The 23,184-nt window shown below is 38.6% G+C and overlaps 1 protein-coding gene across 1 annotated transcript in view; it reads left to right on the plus strand.

Moving 5' to 3' along the window:
- Positions 1-20,191, plus strand: part of LOC139722925 (uncharacterized) — a 37,979-nt gene extending 17,788 nt beyond the window's left edge. Inside the window, exons 4-6 of the mRNA XM_071634208.1 lie at positions 9,809-9,905; positions 17,529-17,772; positions 18,570-20,191. Coding sequence (XP_071490309.1) covers positions 9,809-9,905; positions 17,529-17,772; positions 18,570-19,149 — 921 coding nt within the window. The 3' untranslated portion in view covers positions 19,150-20,191. The remainder of the gene's footprint in view (positions 1-9,808; positions 9,906-17,528; positions 17,773-18,569) is intronic.
- Positions 20,192-23,184: the final 2,993 nt, after the last annotated feature.

The following is a 23,184-nucleotide window of genomic DNA, read 5'->3' on the forward strand; positions in this document are numbered from 1 at the left end:
ACAGATCAAAGTTGCTTTTCAGATGGCCTTGTGGAAGATGTAAAATATATTTTCCATGTTCAGGTAGAGTTTTAACAAAATGATATGCTGGGCCAATATCTCCTTTGAGCAAGTCCTAAAGTAGTTTTATGTATAGCTGAAACAAGTCAAAATGTAATGGAATTCATCTTCATAACAATACATGGTCACCACATTCTACTTGTCTGTGTTGATACATTGAAGCTTTTGAAGAGCATCATTCTCATTTTAAGTTTTGTCGACTTTTTTTCTGATGCTGGTCCATGCTTTTTCATACTGGAAGAGATTTTCTGTATTTCAAGACATCAAGATCAGAACTGCCTGCTCAGATATGTTCTCTAAAAAAGGCCTTGATATTGAAAGTAGAATTTATGTCAATACACTGTATGTAGTTATTGTTTTATGCCAGAGTCTGCGCTTTTTTCTCAGAGTACATTTGAAAAATAAGGTTTTGGCAATTGAATTTAACATCGACTGTATTGTGTTCAGATTGAATGCATGACCATGCAGAGCAAGTGGAAGACAAGTGTTTGTGTGTGTGTGTGTGTGTGTGTGTGTGTGTATGTGTGTATGTGTGTTTCATTGTTTGAAACCTTTATTCAGATTGATCATGATAGCAGCCTACAAGTGCACCATTGAAACCCATTGAGAATGATTTGATTTTGCTACAACACACATTTCCCATAGACACCTTCCTGAGTATACAAATGTACTCAGGACTAGACTTTTATAAACGGATAAAGATCCTGTTTACCTCTGGGAGCAGTGATTAAAAAAATGTTCAAGATATCACATTTGATGCATACAGTATGTGTAGGTCTGTTGTGTCACAAAACATCCTACCATGTAAAACTTTTTCAGTAAAGCCTAAAATATTTAACGAGATATCAGTATTTTTCTCATCAAACCGTAACTGTAGACAGTTTAGTCTGGAAACATTTTTATTATAACTATTGTTCACATTTTGTGTATTTAACAATATTTAATAACATCAATCGTACTGGTTCAAATTTTTACATTGGTTATTTCTATCCCTAACTCACATTTTAGAACTATTTTGAAGCACTAATGCTGGGTTTTTGTTTCTTCGGCATATGGTAAATTATGCCTTTAAAGGCCCAGTAGCGTAGAGACACCATGCAATAGGAAGGCCGACCCGACTCGGGATATATTCGGGAATCCCCGTAATGAATCGTGTACACTGTCAAATGTAGAGCTTTACACGCAGCTGAAGAATGTAGACTGGGGTTTAACGTTGCTGATTTTTAGTGCAAATATTTTGCTGGCGGGCAATTCTCATACACTATGTTGTAGTTGTAGTTTTCAAATGTTCGTGTACCTTGCCAACGATCAATATTCAATCAGGCCAACCTTCCCATAACACAGCATCCTCATACGACCTGGGGGGGGGGGGGGGGGTTGTTTCATAAAGCTGTTCTTAAAGTTACGAATGACTTAAGAACAACTGTTGATCAGTTCTTGTGCTGAATTATTGAAATTCTGATAAGTATAGCACATCAGAATGTGTTCCAGACGTTCTTAAGTCATTCGTAACTTTAAGAACAGCTTTATGAAACACCCCCCTGGTCTTTTATGTAAAGAGCATTGGCGTAGCTCTATTACAGGTTCAACCTCATGAGGAGTTGAACAAATACTTCTCCATGGATGTTTGATGACATCACCTTCTTCCTCAGTACATCATGCACCATAGCCCTTACACTGTTTGCATGTTTGAGGAGACAACAATAGAGCCAAGGGGAAAGGGGGAAAAAACATAAAGATGATATGCCAAGGTCATGTTATAAGATGATAAGAGAGCGACTTTCCATTATCATGATGAATCAGGTGCAGAGCTGCAGGTGTCATGCTACACAGGAGCTGTGCCATAAAACTCTTGGGTCTCGGGTCTCCTCCGTCCTCAGCCTCTGTGGTACGCGAATTGGAGCGGACGGCCTTTTTTTGCGACATGAAATTTTCGTGAACTGCCCCTGGCATTCAATGCATATAGTGTAGACAAGAACTTTCACGTGCATTTTAATTTAGAAATTAAAATGCACGCGAACATTCATCGTTTTACAGTAGCTATTGTAATGGTGAGCATATCTTAACCCGTTGAGGACGGGCTGATTTTGCTACAGCAGGCATTTCCCATAGACACTTGCCCGAGTATACTGGAGACTCGTCCTCCACGGGATAATAGGCGTGTCTTCATCAGAGCAAAGTTCAAGCTAACAGGCTATGTGGAGCTGCCAAGTCTCCCTGATTCTGCAGGAGTCTCCCTGAAAATGTCAAAATCTGTTCATGTCTGAATACAAGAATATTCAAATCTCCCTGATTTGGGAATTATTTTCGCCAACTGAAATGCATGTAACACACAGATATCTCCCTGATTGCTGTGTGGAGTCTCCCTGATTTGGTTGTGGGAATGATGGCAGACCTGGGCTATGCCGCAGTTTGGGAAAATAGCCCAATATTACGAATGTGCGTCTTCATCAGCTCCAAAACAGCCTACCTTGGAAATTAGCCCAAAGTTGATGCGTATTTTGCATCATCACTCGGCTCACTCAGCCACAGAACTTTACGTAGAGTTCTGTGGTCTCAGTGGATGGTGCGAATGATCAGATAGAGAAAATTTCGGGTTGACGGAGATGCAACCCAAATAGCACGCTATTTGCATCTTTGTTGTACAAATAACAGGTTAATTTGTCATATGGGTAATTTCCTGACCGCCAAATAGCGCCAAATTTTAAAACTTTGGTCTGATGAAGACACTCCTAATGTGTGTCTCCTGAGTGTGAGATTTACACGGCTCTGATGAATTACAGAACTTGTGCACATGTAGTACAGTGGTGCTTTAAATACACTTTTCCCCAGATGCGACCATGATCTCCAATACAGGGGATGATTATGCCCAGTGGCACACGAGATTACGCAAGATTTCTTTCCTGACACAATTGAAGGCGCCCATGTATTTCAACACAGTCAATTGTAAAAGGTGATAAGAAGCTTTGAATGTCTATAAGTCTATCTCCTGTATATTGATGGCCTAATATGAAAAATAAAGGAAAGCCACTTTTAAGTATTGCTGTATGTACCATACCTTTTATGGGGGTTTTAATTTGCAAATTAATGAGTTGGGTGCTACTTGCAAATTTAAAAACATGCAAAAATATCAAATTCTGATTGTGATGTGAATGCAACATGCACATATGCATTTCTCCCCCCTTTGCTACTATGTATAAGCCACGATCATGAATTTAACCATTTGCGAAATTGTTGGGAAGTCCCGATATACAGTGTACGAAAAATTAGACTCCCTTAAAATATGGCATAGCGTAGATACAGTAGTTGATCATGCTAACCATCCTCATATAAATGTCATTGATTCAATAGTCAGGTGCTGATAAACTACACTCAACAAACTTGTGTTAAATTGAATGAACTTGCACATTAATCAGTGTTACTTGTATGTTATAAAAGTCTTTTCCTGTATTGAAGTGACGGTGGAACGCCCTCTCACTTGGGTTCATGGGATAGATCACATGACACATTTATGCACTACGCTCCTTGGTACAATCATTATCAATCTTTGTTTTCATCTTTTTTTTTTTTCTGAACAGCTTCAACCAATCAGACAAGATTATTTCATGAGACATGTGATACTATTGGATGATTGATTTGCTGAAGGTCATAGTTTAAATCCTGCAAATTTGTTTCTGAGTTGCCATAGCTAAATTGTGCAGGTCTACAATTACACAATAAAATTTTGATATGACAGTGTGTAGGTTGGGACATAAAATCTTGTTTCCTTGGGTAGTGTGGACTTGGAAGGTTACAATGTGTCGAGTGCACAAATACTGCACACAAGTGAAAGTGCATTACATCTTTATGGTATATTATTGATTCTGGGGAAAACAAGATACTACTGATGTTAAGTGGTGGAAGAGAGGAAAGATGGCATCTACAGTGGCAGAGCGTGAGACCTTGAGATGCTGAAGTATGGGGGGGGGGGGGGTCTTGTTCAAGAAACTGTCACTATTCGGTCAGTATTCTGACTTGACATTCATGGACACACTTGGTCATTTGAAGAATTTATGTATAGATCTGTAGTTAAATTACTGATTTAGTTTCCAAAGTCTATGTGCTGTATTGTTTAATTTTTTCCCCAAAGTATGTACAGTATTTTCGTTCAGATGGATAAACAAAGTTCATTTGTTCCTTTGTTCTTGTTTCTTTGCCAAGGGCATGAATTTGTGTGGTAATAAAACAGTATTGTCTACAAAAGATGAGAATGCAAATACAGGTACTTAATGATTCACATTGCCAGTTTTCAAGTTTAAAGCCCTTTTTAAAATCTAGGTTGACCAACAGGGACTGCTACAAATGGCCGCTTTGTACAGTTGAACCTCTCTTATCCGGCCTCCCTTTATCCGGATCTCTCTATTATACGGACGCAATCTCGCCGTGATTTTTTAAAAATAATTACGGGAGGAAAGGGGGATTCCCAACTCCTTGAGAACTCCTACACAAACACACATGAATTACATATACTTGATACATTTCTAAATAATTATTTAGGTAAATCATCCCAAGAATTTATAAAAGAAAATGATTTCATTCTTGCAAACACGAACCTCTATTTTGGGGTCTGTTACTGAGTGTAACAATGAAAAGGTTGCAGTATACACATTACTACATGTGGTACTACAATGGGCTACATCAGTACATGTGTATGTAAAGCATTGAGTCTCCCGTATCCGGCCAAATCCCTTATCCGGATGAGCCCCGGTCCCGACTTGTCCGGATACGAGAGGTTCAACTGTAGTTCACAGAACAGCTACAGTGTAGTCACCTTATTGCTATGGACAGGTATATATTATGTCATCACTCCAGACTGTATGAAACATGTCAAGAGTGCAGTCTCTAGTGCTAGAGTCTGGTACTCGGGAATGACAGCAATAAGATAAATAATTCCACTAAAAAAGTCATCATTTGTTTTTGGCCCCCTTTAATGTAGAGTAGGCATGTATCACAATCGAAAGACAGATCTCTGTGCATGCAATGGGAATATGAGACAACAAAAGAAAAATATTGCATTGTTAAGCCGTCAAAGTCACTCTACAGCTTTCATTGTACTGTGCATGGATGGTAGCAGCTTGGTGTGAAGACATGATTGCTCTCATGGTACATTGTATTTACTGTGCAGGGTTTTCGCCAGGAATTTCTTCACGCTTGTCGGCATTTATGCACGCTGTTCCTGGGGGTGGGTACGGGTGCGCGAAGCGCGGAAGCCTTCGCTAATGCTCAATACAACACAGATAAATCGCCGCTAAAATGCCACTAAATGCGACATTTTCACGGAGATGTAATGAACGTTGCGAGGGGCATATTCTCACAGAAACAATGCAGAAACTCCATACCTTTTGTTAGCGGCAGTTCCTAAATAATAAATGAAAGAGAAGTAGGTGCCGATGGTGAAGGTTCCGATTTCTTTTAGGCCTTTCCTGTTTCACTGTTGCAATAATTAGCCGTCTCTACATGGCAACAACGCGCGCCGTGTTGCTTTCTCGCCGTCTGCTCGACCACGTGGTAGGCCTACTGCATGCAGATGCGCGAGAAGCGATCGAGAACTTTGGGGACATCGTTGCACTTTCCTTTCTGGGTATACTGCGGTAGTTTGGTCGTGACATCAAAGAGATATCATACAAAAATGTAATGATGGTCATTATTCCGAAGGTTTGTTTAACCATAAAATGAAACGATTCATTACTGAGTACTTCGAAGGTTTGTAATCGAAAAGAACAACAACACCAAAGGTCGGTACTACAGATGAATGTTCAAAATAAAACTGATTTCGTTCGAAGATTAACAAGCATTTTTTCTTTATTATTTCCCGATCAACGAACCTTCAAAAAGGAATCTATCATCTATCATCGTTATTGTTTCGGAATAACAAACCTTCAGAATAAGAAACCACCGTTTTGGGGCCGTTGTTGTATTCCGAAATTATACTGGCAGAACATTCGAAATAATAAAACTGATTTCGTTTGGACATTTAAACGAATATTTTCTCCTTTATCATTTTTCGATTAACGATCATTCAGAATTAAAAATGTAGAGTATTATTTTGCCATTATTCTTTCGGAGTAACGAACATTCAGGGTAAGAAAGTTTTCATTTCTTCTTTATCGTTTTCCGATTAACGATCGTTCAGAATTAAGAATCTAAAAAAGTATTTTATCGTTATTCTTTCGCAGTAACGAACCTTCAGAGTAAAAGAAAACTGTAACCGTTTTGGGGCCGTCGTTTTATTCTGAAATTTCACTGACAGAAACGTTCGAAATAACAAAACTGATTTCGTTGTGAAATGAACGGACATTTTTTTAAAAATCATTTTTGGATTAACGAACCTTCAGAATAAGGAATCTAGCATTATTTTATCATTAATCTGTCGGAGTAACGAACCCTCAGAGTAAGAAAACTGCAACTGTTTTTTGGGCAGTTGTTTTATTCCAAATTTCACTGGCAAAACGTTCGAAATGACGCACTGATTTCGTTTTGAAATTTACGGACATTTTTCTTTATTAAATTTTCGGTTAACGAACCTTCAGAATAAAGAATCTACAATTTGTTATTTCATCATTACTACTTCTGTCGGAATAACAGACCCTTAGAGTATACGAAAACACGCTGTTTTGTGCCGTCGTTTCTCCGAAATTTCACTGACAGAAACGTTCAAAATAGCAAAACTAATTTCGTTGCGAAATGAACGGACATTCTTTCTTAATCATTTTTGGATTAACGAACCTTCAGAATAAAGAATCTAGCATCATTTTATCATTAATCTGTCGGAGTAACGAAAAAAAAAATGAACCTTGGTGGTGATAACTGATGCTGGTGTAGAGAAAAACAAAGACAGCTCGCTCAAAAGATGATTCCTTCTTTCAGTTTATTTTCTCCCCAGTCATTCCTATCGTTCTCTTTCCATTTATGATCCCCTGCTATGCACGGACGATGAACAAAACAAAATGTTACCGATGCTGCAATGAAAAAAAAAAGAAGAAAGAAACACCTCCTCGAAGCAAATTATCTACACTTTTCAAGTTGAACAAATTGATGTTCGTAATGAAGAATAAAAAAAACCAAAAACACGACCACCAGCAGTGGGGAAACTTGATATCATGGCTTGTGGAAATTTCCACGAAATTTCCACGAAAGTCATGTGTCAGATAAAGGAATGCCGCGCGTACTGCCACCTTGCTTCAGTGGTCGTAAACAGCGTGTACATAGCATGTAAACCAACTGGGAACATTGATGAATGATCATCCATTTATTTTCTGCCCATGAAGCCCCCCTAGCCCACCTTTTAACAAACCAAGCCAGAAGCACGTGGAGCATTACGTACGTTGAACTTGAAAGACCATCATGACAGAATTACTATAAATTTCGGCCCGGAGAAGGAAAATGGAATATTCACGAATAACGTTTACAAATCCATGGAAATTGAAAAGGCTAAAATGGAACGCATGGCTTTTTAGATTAAAAAAAATAATAATAACCCACTGAAACTAACCCTAAATAACAATTTGCATTTGCTTACTCCATCGCACATTCTTTTTTCTTTTCTTTTCTTTTCTTTTTAACGAAAGATGGAGCTAATATTCTCTCTGCGGCAATGCTTTGAACGCATCTAATTTTGCGTCATTGCCAATGGTCAGCTTCCTAAAGAATTGATACAAATCCTTTCAAATATACGAAATAAAGTCTAAAAATCCTGGATCCGCCTGGCGGTGAATTCCGGTGGTATTCTGCTCACTATCAAAATTTAATCATTTGTTCCTTGCGCCATTTTACCAACCAACTGTTCCTGAAAATTTCATCCTAATCTGTTCCCAAATTTTGACTAATTTTGCGAATACTAGAGAGACAGACAGGCAGACAAACTAACAAACAAACCAAAGCAGCCAAAAAAATAAAAATACAACCTTTGGCGGAGGGGGGCATGCATTTCATATCGTTTGTTTTTGCGTAACCCGACAACAAGCGGGACAACAAGCGAGCACGAGCACGTGTCAGCCTTCCTCAGCCTCCTTCGGCCTCCGACCCTCTCTTTCCGTCCTCTCTCTCCGTCTCACAATACACTGTACCGTTGTACACGCAGGCGGCTGAAGTGGCCGGCTGGGTGCTTGTGCTTGTGTGTCTGGATCCCAAATCAGAGCGCATGTGAGTGAGCAAGTGTGTGATGTGGTGTGTATCAGCTAGTACGTCGCCGCGTGGTTGTGATCGGTGCGGTGACTGCGTGGGTAACTTTTTGCGCTTGTAAACTGCTGCTGCTTTCAACATCTAGCTTCTTTTCTAGCCAGATAATAAAGACTGAAAAAGGCGAGAAATTGGTCCGAACTTAGCTCGTCAAGCAAGTTACCCTTGTCGGCAAGTTCACGCGTGGTGTTACCCTTGTCGGCAAGTTTTACCCTTGTCGGCAATTGTTTCTTCAAACCGCACGCTTGTCGGCGCCGACAAGGGTGATATACGCTGGCGAGATCCCTGCTGTGGTATAAAGGAGAATTAAATACTCCAAGAAATTATTTGTTCATTTTTTCTTTGGATATATTCAATAAAAAAGAAATGTAGTCAGTCTATCTGTGAGGCAGCAAATGTAAATTACTGAAATCATTTTACCCTTCACAAGTTGTGTTGAATGACTCATAATCCTCTCTCTCCTAGAAAAGTGTTTTTAATAATGTTTTTAATAATTTAAAAGTGTTTCAGAGAATCAGCTGAAATAATCACCATAGGCTGTGATGGAGTGACTACAGTTTACTAATTAGTTCAGATATTTTCTTTCAGTTTCTATCGTTTCATCTCTTCTCGCAGTAATTATGCATCCATCCAATGTGGCCTCAAAGAGTGCATTGTGTGAGCAGTGTACAAATTTGTGTCCAATAAAGCTGAAAATAAAATATATATGTAACGAGATATTGAAGCATTGTAGACAAAGTTTATTCTGTGTGGCTGTGGTGTTGAACCTCTGGTGGTTTGATATAATTGTAGATGTGCACCGTTTAAAAAGTGTTGGGCAAATACCATTTGTCTGGTCATAAACAGTGGTTATCAAATGATTTTGTACCCACTTTATAAAATCAATTTAATCTTGTTCTAACACTGAGACATATTGTATGCAGACCCAAGAACTTACACTTTTTCATCCTATGTATGATGATAATCCTATAGATGTACATGTATGATGATCATCCTCTGTTAGATAAAGTGTGCCTGCAGATGGATTATTGCACCTTTTGGTGTCCAACCAGAAATAACTTTTTATGTGTATTTTATGGATGCAAACATGTTTGAATGGATACGTTTGTTACACTTTTTAGTGTTCTGATATTAATATTATACTGTGGGGCCAGTGTTCTTATTTTGTTCAATGATTTGACAGATTATGTAGTGGTTGTGTAACTCCTGTGGGTGCTGACTATGGAAGATGAGAGCTCAGATGGTTAAAACTGTGAGATGTGCTTTGTGTTTTGGCATATTGGTGGCAGTTCACTGTACATTATGTCCCTTTTGATTGAAGCTGATCATCCTCTTTCTTTCCTCTGTATATTTGCTTTCCTGTGACGATGAATTATTTTTACAATGTATGTGATCAGCTTTCAAGCTGCATCATGCGATGAACCCTACAATGTAGTACAGCAAATTGTGCTACGCATTCTACATAACTCCACTGCACACTGTCTCTGTGTTGAGTGCCTAATGTAGCTCACGGCTCTGTTTTTAAATGCAGGACTCCAACATCTTGTCGGCAACCTTTCCAGGGTCCACACAAGTAGCCTATATCCTGAGCCTTGGAGTGGTGGAGGAATACCGGAGGAGAGGCATAGGTAGGTAATAGCCCAGGCATTCCGCCTAGCTCACAATGAAGGATGTGTACATCGAAGGAAGGCAGACAGATCCCGTAGATCGCGACCTCTGTGTAACCCCCATGATACAAAACAATGTGTGCATATTATTGTGGACGGAGGAGTAGGGTCGTGTGGCATCTTACTGTACATCTTGGTTTAGACTTAAAGGTTGTATCCCTCTTGCAAACATCACAAAATTTTTACAGATTTAAGAATAATGTCTCCTAACATCATGTATAAAATCTTTAATACGATGTTAATACACCTCATTTTTTTTATTTGTTTATTTGTTATTATTTTTTTTTGAGAAATTGAAATTGAATCCTATATGTCACTTGAAATTACAGGGTCCTGGTTTGTGCAGTGAATAACAGTTGGGATATCTTGAAGGTTGGAATAAATTCACTGGAAATTTAAAGTATTTACTCCCCCTCCATCATAAAGAAGTTTCAAGTTCATGCTATTATTCTGAGGAAAGGTCTGAATTACATACACTCTACCTTTACAAGATACCATACTATGAAAGAAATCTAATTTCCAGGGTTGAAAATGGGACACTCAAACTTTGAATGATACAATGGTTTACCTGAAAAAGAAAAAAAGAAGACTTGTGTTCCTCCCAGCAAATGTGATCAATTTATTAAAGGGATGGTACGGTATTGGTGGAGATGAGAGTTGGGCTTTTAACTTTTTGCGAGATACTAAGAAAATACTTATGACATAGTACAGAGCATACCATCTTAAGAGGAATTCAAAGTTTATTTGATGAAAATCGGGTTTGGAATGAATGAAACATCCAAAAACAAAGTAAAACAAAGCAATCGTAATAAAGTGTGGGTCCCACACTTTATTAGAATCGCTCTTTTTTGGATATCTCAACCATTTCAAAACCAATTTTCATCAAATAAACGTTGAATTCCTCATGGAATTACATGCTCTTTCATATTTCATAAGAGGTTTCTCATTATCTCACCAAAAAATGTTAGAAACCTGAAATTAGGTCTCAACCAAAACTGTACGATCCCTTTAACATTTTCGCAGTAAAAGAAACTTCCATTTTCCTTTTTTTTTTTTTTAAATGATTCTGGGATTTTCTGTGTTGTTGCTCCTTTGTATTATACAGACCTTACAACAATAGGCAGCATCTAAAGGGTTTGAGAAGGAAGAAGTATGTCATATTTTCTCTCAGTTTTGGTTGACGAAGGTAGTGTTCGTGTTTGGAGGAAATTACATATAATTTCCCACTTGGGAGTGATTTGTTCATTGAACATTTCTCACAGGATGGGATTGCAATGCATATAAAGTCATTAGTGGAGTCAAGTTACCAGTATTAAATATCCCTGGCATGAAATGGAAGTATCATGCATTGATATTAGAGCTGTCTGTTTTTGTTATGAACAAGGTGTAGCATCGAGAATGCATTTTTAAGACTTAAATGTAATTTCTGTATTTATGTACAACATTATGTGTGTGCAGAGCATGGCTCTCCTTCATATTCAATGCCAAGATTCAATACTGCTAAAAACTAGTTGCAATTATAATATCAGTAAGTGAAAGTGGATTGTATGTGTGTATGCACCTGACCTTGGAGACGTACAAGAGTATCATAATATCTCTAACGAGATGGCAGAGACCAAGTCTTGTTTTGCATGAGGTTGTCAAACAGTATAACCATCTCATTTTCGTAATGGATAGAATGGGCTTGCTGAATCAAAAGTGGCATCAACAATTTATTTCATATTAATTTAGGATGACAGTAATGGTAATATTTATCTGTTTCTGCATTTGGCTTCCCTTTTCCCGTCTTACTTTCCTCTTAATTCTGCTGGACAGATTTTGACCTTTGATTTCAGAGCGTTGCTCAAATAATGCATTTATAAGCAGACTCTCCCTGTGCTGTTGGTAGTGATGGTATAATGGGTCTCCCTCTCTCTCCCTCTCTCTCTCTCTTCGCCCTTCTCATTCAGTTAAGGTACAACATCTCTGTGGCATATGAAATATACTTCAAACTATTTTTAACCTTTTTGGTTGTGTTTGGAAAACTGCTCTATGCATACTATGTAGGATTGATTGCTGAATGAATATTTTTAGTTTTGATGATAACCCATTTGTAATTGATGCATATATACTATGTATTAGAGAACAAAATATGTTTGTAATTTAATATGACCACTTTTGTTGCTTTTTGTCAACAGAAAATTGCATGATTTTTATCTTATCATATTTTTCTAAGTCTAAAATTATATCAAACCTATGCTAACTAGTGATGGTCATTAGGTAATTGGATACATTGTACACCTCAAGTGTTACTGTACAGGAGATACACATGAGGTGCATGTTGTACGTTGAAGCTAATATCAAACTGCCTATGGAATCGTTAACACAAACAGGGGTTTCACACTGTTAAAAGATTTCGTTTGTGAACTTACATAGACACACGTTTCACACTTTAATCAAGTTACTTTTATTTTAAAGCCTGAAAGTAAACTCAAATCATATTCTCTGTATATGTCCATGTAGTCGATATGATGATTTTTCTGAGGTACTTTGTGCAAAAATGCATATTTGACGTCATTTGTAGCTGTGAAATTTCATTTTTAAGCTGAAACTCATAATTAGTCTGCATTACTTTGATAAAAATATGTTTTGGGCAGCTACAGCGTAGTGAAATGTGATTTTTCTCCAATATGTACTTGCCAGTATCATCAAAAAGGTACAAAATGTACCTTTGCACTACTTAAGTGGCCCTCAACAGTTCATGGGTTAAACAATGCTGCACACTGGCACTGGTCCAACGGTCCAGGACTACTTCAAATCACTTTCAGACCAGTAGCTTTTTCAGGAATGGACCAGTAAAAAAAAAATATGAAAACTGAGTACCTGCTGGTCCAACAGACAGGTTGGATCAGTAGAAAAAATGGGTTAGTGTGCAGCCCTGTGTTATACCATAGAGCCATAAGAGATACAGTATGCACACAGCGCTCGTGATAAATACAGATACAGTATTGTGCAGAATTCATGCGTATACTTTATTTACATTCTGGAGGTTGACACAGAAGGTGTAGGTGATTAGGAATCACAGAGAGGTCATGCTCAATTTCGAGTTTGTTGGTTTGTTGGTCTTGACATGAAAGTACTATTTGAGTACAAGGTGTAGACCTTCATGTATTCCTCAAAAGATGACCACCTTTATGGCCTGGATAGAGCATAAACCAGAGGAAAGAAATCTTGTAGTTTGAATCTTCAAGACAGTTAACTTCGAAGTCCGTCTACATATGGGGCTTAACTACAAGCTAATCTTAGTGGAAGTTAAAATTTTTGAATTAATCTGTATTATGAAATGGGCTGTAGAATCTCTGCAATCTGATTGGTCAATTGTCATGCACTGATTTTTATCTGATCCACACTGAGCCACGCATCCTGTAAAATCCGAACGCATGGCTCAAGTCTTGTGTAGTGTTGTACAACGTGTAGGTGTACCGGATGCATGATGGGGAAAATGGTTGTATTTATTGAATTTACGGGCCCGTTTTATAATACAAGTGATGCACAGGCCTATCACACATGTGGATCGGTGAGAATTGGATGCTCTCGTTTAACTTCAGAACAGTCTAAAACACACGCGCTGTGCTTGTGGGTTTAAACACCAAAGTTAAACTCGTGCATCCAATTCTCACCAATCCACTCTGTCCTGTGCATCATTTGTATAATATTAGCAACATCATGTGAATCTTAAAGGACAAGTTCACCTTCATAAACATAAGGATTGAGAGAATGTAGCAATATTAGTAGAACACATCATTGAAAGTTTGAGGAAAATCAGACAATCCGTTCAAAAGTTATGAATTTTTGAAGTTTTTGTGCAGTACCCGCTGGATGAGAAGACTACTGCAGTGTATGAATAACTTAGATGTCACATGCGTACAACAATATAAGGAAAATATAAAGAGAATTTCACAAAATTCCATCTTTTGAAAAAAGTACACATTCCCCTGACTCGTTACCGATAAATGTTATGGGTAATATTATTCCCCCTGCCTTTAGAAAGAGGCAAGTCAATTGCTCTTTTATTATGCGAAAAAAGTGAAAATATGTTGAATTTTCTTTTGTATTTTCTTTATACTGTTGTACGCATATGACTCACAAGCTGTAGTAGTCTCCTTATCCAGCGGTTCCAACACAAAAATTTAAAAAATTCATAACTTTTGAACGGATTGTCTGATTTTCCTCAAACTTTCACTGATGTGTTCTACTAATATTGTTGCATTTTCTCAATCCTTATGTTTATGAAGGTGAACTTGTCCTTTAAGTTTTAAGACGGAGGTTAGGTGTTTATTTACATTGCCTGAAAAGCTCCCTTACATAACATGTCTTATTGACTTGGCAGTGCCAAAGGTTAAAGATACTGTTTGACATTGTGGCAGCTTAATTACAGAAATTGTCAAATTTTGCTGAATTACAAATTTGTAGCTCTATAATGATGTTCAAATGCTGAAAAAATGATCCATTCAAATACAAAAGTTTCAAGAATTACGCTGTCACTGTTTTTCTTTTGCACAGTTAAGTCTAACAAATCACAGATGTGTGATGTTAGAAGTACATGTAAGCTACCACTATGCTTAGGCTCTGAACCAGTAACTTTGAGACATGATACAAAATGATGTCTGTGTCATTGTAGAGGATATGGGGTCTACCTGTGTCTTGGCCTGGTGCAGAGACTAGTCACCTGCTGGCTTATACCCCTTTCATACCAAACTTCTCCAGATGTCACCTGAGCGCACTCTAGACAGACATCTGGGGTGTGATTCGTTAAGTAAACACGAGGTGTGGGCAGAGCACCGTTTCATACTGGAGGCTTGTCTGGAGTGCGCTCGAGCGCGCTCGGATGAGCTTGGGCACAGGTTACCATGGCAGCTATTTCTTTTAAAATTGTTTTTTCTTTCCTTCTGCAGATAATTATTCCCATAAAAGTCAATACATTAGAGCGTTTAAGATTATAGAGCCAAAATCACACTTCTCAGTAATTTCTTATCTATCAGATTATGAATAATGTCATCACTGAATTTATCGTTATTACTTGCATACACATTACATGCATGTATGCTGCACAGTGAATTGTGTACACTTTTTTTTTTCAACGTACGTATATAGGCCCAAGTGATACAAAGCGCGCGCTTATATGACCACGTTCGAGGATTTCCGGTTCCGATCGACGTCCAGTGTTTGTGCGGAGCCCTTTCATACCCGAACGACATCCAGTGTTCATCCACTCTTCGTCCACTGTTCATCCACTGTTCGTGCTAGACGGTCTAGCATGCATCGCATCTACTGTTCGCCCACTGTTCATCACTGTTCACCCGGGTGTCTTTTTCAGGCTACCTTTCGTACCAACAGTGGTCTAGGGTGAACAGTGGACGACCTCCTGATGTCATCCACTGTTCATCATCTGGTATGAAAGGGGTATCAGTGTGGATGAATATCTCTTTGGAATGTCCATTAGTAGACAGGGACAGTGTATTGTCAGGCACCTGTGCACATGATTTATGTTTTATGAAAGGTCAAGTACACAATGTCCAAGCTCTTGGAGCAGGTCAGTGGCCCAATGGTGAAAGATATCAAGAATTTGTTTGGATAAAATATGATTTATGTCTGTATAAGATAGCTACAAATAATGTAGCTTTAAATACTTTACCCTCATCAGAGGTTTATTTATTGCCTCTCATCTTTGTTTTCACATTCACGAGGAAGAATAATAATAAATCATATGTGGTTTACTGTTGTATTCCCAATCAGTCCCCTCTACCAAAACAAGTATCAAAACAAACAAATTAAAGCAAAAAGGAATACAGTGTAAAGGAGTAGCATGAGAAGGTCTATAACCATGGGAATGTTAAATATTTTGCAGCATGAAGGACAGACTTGTGAGATGAAGCTGTATGTGTGCTCTCCCGAGTCTTTCAGAATGACTTTGCCACACACAGTATGTTATTCATGTGAGGGTGGCCCTGCTATCAACATCATGTTTGTACAGCCCCCATTTAGACTGCTCCGTACACTGTGCGATCATTTCCAGAATGTCTCGCAGGCATACCAGGCTGTGAGTGAAGTATTGCAATAGGTGAACCATCAGTCAACTACAGTTTCATGTGGTTTGGCAGATGTATACATCCAAGCATATTCGTCTACAGTAGTCTCTCTCAATATTTTAAGGATGTACAGTATGTTTGTGTGTGTGTGTGTGTGTGCCTTTATGCATGTTTGTCTGTGTGACTGTAGTATTTACTTTTGATTCATCATATCAATGTGTTACTGTAGGTTGATGCCTTCACACAAACCCTATTGCAGTATTCACGCTTATGGCACTTTTAATACATATAGTTTAAATAGAAATGGTACAGTTTTGGTTGAGGTGGGGCTTCAGGTTTCCAACTTTTTTTAATGATAATTGTTTAAGATGATGAGAAACCTCATGTGAAATATTACTGGACATATGATTCAAAGAGAATTGAAGTTTACTGAATGAAAATTGGTTTTTGAAATGGCTGAGAAATCTAAAACAAAAAAATGGGACCCACCTTTTGCTAGGATCCCTTTGTTTTACTTTTTTGTTGTTGATATCCTAGCCTTTTTAAAATCGATTTTCATCAGATAAACATTAAATTCCGCTTAAAAGTGTGTGCTCTTTAACGTTTCATGAAGTGGTTTTTAAGTATCTTGCAAAAAGTTGAAAGCTGAATCCTCACCTCAACCGATACCATACCATTTCTTTGAAAGTGATTTTACTTTCAAGGCACTTGATGCATACTCATTACAGTAGCCAGTATGTGTGCCTGCCTGTTACAAAATGACTTCTGGGGTATGCCCAAACTACCTAGAACTTCTGTAGTGTTAAATTGGTATGTACTGGCGTGTGATGTTAAGTCCTTGGTTGGTACAGTTGCCAACCTTAATAAAAGTTAAGAGATGCTGTTATGGAGCGTAGCAACCAAGGGAGGGGGGGGGGGATAGGGGTGGAGGGAGAGATCAACATGACCAAAAGGTATGGGATGTTGTGTGAAAGGGGGTGTCATCCTTTTACTGTAAGGAGCTTTGACAATTTTACATTTTCAATGTTGCAATCTGGTGCATACTTTCGTCATGATTTCAACACATGAGAGTCGGTGCACCTGCAAGAAAGTTTGAAACCTTGCGATAATGTTTGGAATATCAGGGATTTGGGACTTTTTTTGTTGGTACATGTAGGCCTATTCATTGTGAGAATTTATTAATCAGAATTAGACAGAATGTGGTGAATTGCTTGAATCTCACGCTGATTGTGTGAGAGTTGGCAGTCCTTTGTTGTTTTCTGTTTTCATTCAGAAATTTTGTTACTTACATTATTCATAGACTGTAAATCGTAAAAACTTGGATTATTCAAGAGATTGCCTGATCCTATACTGCAGATACATTAGGTCTTTATGGACCTAACAGACATGTGTAAGCAAAAGATAAATTGACTTTTTTTTTCTTTCTAGAGTTAGGGGTACATTTTTTTCTATGATGTCACTTTGCATGATTCAATAATACCACACTTTGTCACTCTCAAATCTGTACCCATCACAGCTTCAGCCCTCCTGGAGAATTTCCTCGCCTCGCTGACCTCCCAGACCAGTGGGTCCAGGCCCACAGCCAAGGCTGTCTACCTCCACGTCCTAGCCTCCAACACAGGGGCCATCAGGTTCTATGAGAAGCACAAGTTCCAGCGGCACGAGTTCCTTCCTTACTACTACTCCATCCATGGCCAGGCTAAAGACGGGCTCTCCTACGTTCTCTACATCAATGGAGGCCAACCACCATGGACTCTCATATATCCTTTTGGTTCAGACTTCAAGGATCTGTGCCCAACTGACTCAACTGGTCATACGTGTAGATCACATCAAGTTGTATGCTCTATACACTGCATTGTTTTTGCTTTTGGACGTTTAGAATCAGGGATGGCTCAAATCAAATCTAATCAGTGCATGGTTATGTGTAGTAATTCTAAAAACACCAGACCTTCCATTAAAGAAATAATAATATAATCAGTATAGTAAATAAAAAAAAAAGAAAAATAAGAATTCATGACACTGGCATTTTGTAGTAGTCTTGTATCCACCTTCACCATAAGAAATAGATACTTCACTATTGATCCTTGAGGCTTTGTACACATTTATTTATGTACATGGCTATCTATTCATCATAATGTCAAGGTCAAATTGTATATTTTGCTGTTTATTCAATTATTCTCAAATGAAGTTATTTCATTATAATTGTTGCACACGGATGTTGTTTGAATATTTGAACAGACAATTCTTTGATTAGCTTTTTGAAAATAAAATGGTGAAGATTAGGCGCCAAGATTGTGATCATTTTGTAAGATTCAAAGTTTCATATAATAATCTGAGATACTTGAGAGGGTTGAATCACATGTATAATATAAATTGATATGTCATACTACATTTACAGATAGATTGTGACTCTAGGGTTTAAACATCATACAAAATTTTGTTTGTGCAATATTGGTGACAAATTTTCAAGATGCTCCAAGCTTTCTTGAATGGTAAGTTTTAAAAATGGTATTGCTAATCTCAGATTGGAATAAATATCCTTGACTGATCAGCTTACAGATTATATGAAGCACTTTGGATCCTACATCTCACGCATACAACCGTGCAATCTGCCTCATGCCATGGCTCGACACACACGCAACTTTTTCGCCGCCCGCCGCAGTTGGGTGCACCTCCCTCACCTGCCAAACATGCCCAGTATGCCCAACATGCCAAACATTAATATGCCCAACATCACCATGCCCAACATTCTCTCCCGCATCAGGGGTCAAGGGTCATCCTCTTCATCCTCCGCAGCTGGCCCCTCGGGGTCGTCATCCAATTCGGGGGCGGGAGACTCGTCTGATTCTTCTTCCTCATCGTCGGCAGAAGCGGTCACGGTGGTGGACGACACACCCAGCGTTGCCTCGTCGCCATCATCGCAGGCTCCGTCTCCAGTGCCGGTGGTCGTCACGGTTCCCATGACCCCCCACGAGGCTGGGGAGTCGTCGGGATCGAGTCGGCGAAGCTGGCTGCCGAGCATCAATGTGAGCGGCATGAGTCTGTTGACACGTTTTGGCGGACAGTGTTACGACAGCGGAGAACAAAACGAACCAGAAGAGCCAGAGGAATATACAAATGCTGACCACTCACTATAATGACCATGTGAGTGAGGGTCCTCGGAGCAAACAAGGGCTACATCGGCGCAACCATCATGGTATCATGTAGGATCATCAATGTGGTGTAAAGGCTTGTCAGCTTGCCTCATTCTGAGGTTTTGATGCATGGCAAGTCAATTATCCTTTGGTGGAAAAATGTCAGGTCGCTGTGATGTTAAGGAACCGTGATTTTTTCACATCAGAGTTGGATGAAGTGCTTCATAGCAGCAGTATGACTTTTGGAGCATTTAAGAGAGATGTGTGTGTGATGATCAGATGCAACATTGGATCCTCTCACACCGGATGACACCAGGGTTTGGAGAAGACTTGTTCGTCATTGGGAAGAAGCTCTTTGGTCTGAAAACAGACTGAGCAAACATTCTCAACTGCTTGAAGATCGCAAAGTTCACACGCCCTATCTGTATATTGTATGTCATACCTCATACGCTTTTGATGATGTCTGAATACAGTTTTAGCTCGGAGACATTTTTATAATGATTTTGATGTAACCTGCACTGTGCAGGCATTTACATTTTCAACATAATATCTTACAGCCATGTGATATCATACATGAATTGATGACAAAAAGGCAAAATATCACATGGTGACAGTGAGAGTATCAGAAACTGACTGGTGATTTGCTATCCACGCTGTACAGTGTTTGTTCATCATCACGGCAAATTTAATGTTTTTGTGCAATAGAGAAGCAGAGATGAGTGATGAAGAAAACATCTCCAATCCCCAACATCACTCGGTAGAACCATACAGTTGGAGCACTGAAAACCTATATTTCTTATCACATAGGCCTAGTTTGATAATCCAGTAAGCATAGACGTAAGGTGTCTCTAGAGGGATATGTTTGGCACTTAGACCAATGAGGCAGACATACCTGCAGAATGAAATCTAGTGATGACTCTTGTATGCCAAAAAATGTACAAATTGAAATATTTTAATGAGTGTGATTTTAGTGATGATGAGATAGAATACAAATTCTGCGTTTTGCAATTTATTTGTTTGTTTGTCTGTTGGTGTAAGAATAAAAGTGTCAGAGAGGAAACGCCTTTTGGTCCTGGTACAGTGTGGGGTTTGATAATACTCTGCTGTACCTATCCATTTGAGCGACTTGTTAAGATTCATTCTCCATACGTATGATACACCATGTGGTGTTATAGAATTTATATGTGTGCTACAGCTCATGTGAGGCACGGTCAGAAAGGATCGGCAGCCTCAATATCAAATCTGTCAAAGTGAAAAAAAAAACAACAAAAACTTTGCAGTTTATCAAGGGTTCAGTTCAATTTTTGATGTCATTATTGCTTTTGTCATGCTAATAATAATGATGATAATGAATAATTGCTTGCTAAGTGCTCAGTTGATTACGGACAAATGGCAGTTAAAAAAACAGAAAGATGCAAACAGCCTTGGAGCTAGATGGCAATCTGTATCACAAACCAAACACAATTTGTTCCTCTCCCTTTTCTTCTATTACCAGTAACAACCCGTTTCTTTTATGATGTCCCTGGCAGGCAATCAAACTGACAATAGTACCAGACGAAAGAAATCCCCTGGGTAGACTCAATGACAATCAAATTTAGAAATATTCTGCCTGTGTCTGTGTTAAATGGTGTTTATCAGACATTCAGGCATCGTAATGATAGATTCAAACGGAAAGAAATCAGCTCCTGAATGTTTTTTGAAATTGTGACATGTACGAACTGATCACTCCAGGAGGTACATTGTATCTAGCTATATCTCATTGGCCCATTTGTGCTGTACAAACAAGTGAAGCCGCAGCGCCGCCATGTTACTAGGCACACTCTACGGGACTTTGCTGGCATTTTCCAGCAGAGACTGTCGCCAAGATCATGTGATGTCATGAGCTACTGTACAATGTACGCACACAAGTGTATGGGCGATGTGCTTGGTAAGATGGCGGCACGGTGGCTTCAAAAGGATTGGTCTATGAGATATCTAGGTACTTCCTGTGGATAGACAGTGCGTGTAGGTAGCATTAAAGGTCAATGCAATGGCCTTGCTTCCTGCCTGGACGAATGACCTCATGGTATCCAAAGCATGTTGGGATGCTGGCAATTTAGAAGGAAATAGAATTGTAGTCTAATTTTTAGTATATACATTTCTTTGTCAGTAACTCACATGTCAGCAGAAACACAAATATATTGAATACTTAATTCTTTTTTTCTTACTTTCGAAACTGCCACTTTTGTAGAATTTGAAGTCGGCTGAACAATGTAATCAAAAGAAAACAAAATGACACAGCAGACAGTATTATCATTATTTTTTTTCCCCATCATATGAAGTTGTATTATTTAATGTTATGAAATACTAACTTTTTGTTATCATTAGCAAATCAAGAGCAACAACAAGTAGTTGCATTCCTTTCGTAGCATTTCAGGATACAAGATTCAAAATGACCAATGTGTGGTACATTCTTGATGCTACATGTACTTGTGTATGTTCTTGCAAGTTGGAAGCTACTTCATGTGTTGTAACTGGGAATGTGAGGGTAAAGAGTTGCTGAATTAGAGCTCTGTATGGTCTATCAGCCCTTTGTGGCATGGAAGAGATAAAATACTTAATAGTATGTGAAGGTGCAATGGTAAACTCTAGATTGATTTAGGGCTTCCTGTGTATACATACGTACATTCAGCCATTGACTGAACAAAAAGTGTATACTATGTGAAGCAATACACATTCATTGTCATATACTGCATAAGCTGTTATTTTCGCGAGGGTTTAATTTTCGCGAATCACAGTTGGATCGCGAATTTAACAACACGCGAAAATGTCTCCATGCGCTAGGGTAATAGTGCATTTACGTTAGCATCGGCATCAGTGCGCGGAAACAACATCTTGCGAAAATGTCTATGACATCCTCATTTGCGAAAATATCTGCATGCAAAAATAACAGCATATACAGTATGATGAAAGGGTTTGAAGTCATGTAGACAAACACAAAACCAAACTAAGTAATGTGTTCTTCATTTGTTAGTGAGTAAAGTGTTTTGTGTGTATTTTTTCTTTTGAGCAAAAGGTTCTCAATTGATTTCAAAGAAGATCATTGTTTCACTTTACTCTATTGAATTTCAAGGTAGCGTGAGCAGTCTGTAGGCTTTCTCATATGTTCAAAAGTGTTCAGGAAAAATTCAAATCGGTTGAGGTAAAAACCTTTCAGTCGAATTCACCAATTTAGTTTTGTTGATTTATAAGGAAAAAAAAAATCAGTGGCTTAAATTAAGCCCATGGATCAAAGCAAGCACTAAATAGGTGTAATTTTGGCATTTTTGCATTAATGCCCAGTTATTATCGGATATACGATTCTGTTGGTGCACATGATCTGTCACACACATTATTTTACACAGACGAAATTTGCATATTCCATTAGCAATAGTTTAACTATCTTGGTGAAATTTGGCCATTGTGCTTGATTTTGAAAGGGAGTAAAACTAGAAAGATACTGGTTATCTGCGTACTTACATCAAATGGGTGCAATCAACTCTTCAGTTTACCTTACATGAGGCTGTATATATCAGGCTTGGCTTTTCTTTTTGTTTTTGTAATTAATGCATTATGTAGGTGCATTCACATTGAAATTACCTTGCTATTAAATACACAGTAATTTGTTTTCACCATTCTAGTAAATAGATACTGCAGCATATCACTTGGTACCGTTTTAACACAAAGTACCGTGGCACTTCTAGCCCGAAAGTACACCTGTACCTACAGTGAGAAGATGGGGAAGCGGGTCACATCATGTGGAGAAAGAAGGAAGGATCTGATCCACACTCAAATATTGCATGCATATGTAATTCGGATAATTCGTGCAAAGTTTGAATTACCAGCCAAAGTACCATGGTCTTTTGCGAGGTATTTCATGAGGTATTTGCGTTCACATAATGCAAGGTTGCACACTGGCGCTGGTCCGACGGCCCTTGACCAGTAAAAATCACTGTCAGACCAGTAACTTTTTCAGGAATTTACTAGTGAAAAATGGAAAGAACTTCGTACTTAGACCGA

This window comes from Diadema antillarum, unplaced genomic scaffold (genome assembly GCF_040938485.1).
Source record: "Diadema antillarum isolate AM-2024a unplaced genomic scaffold, OU_Dant_1.0 scf00000177, whole genome shotgun sequence".
In the NCBI taxonomy this organism is placed as follows: domain Eukaryota; kingdom Metazoa; phylum Echinodermata; class Echinoidea; order Diadematoida; family Diadematidae; genus Diadema; species Diadema antillarum.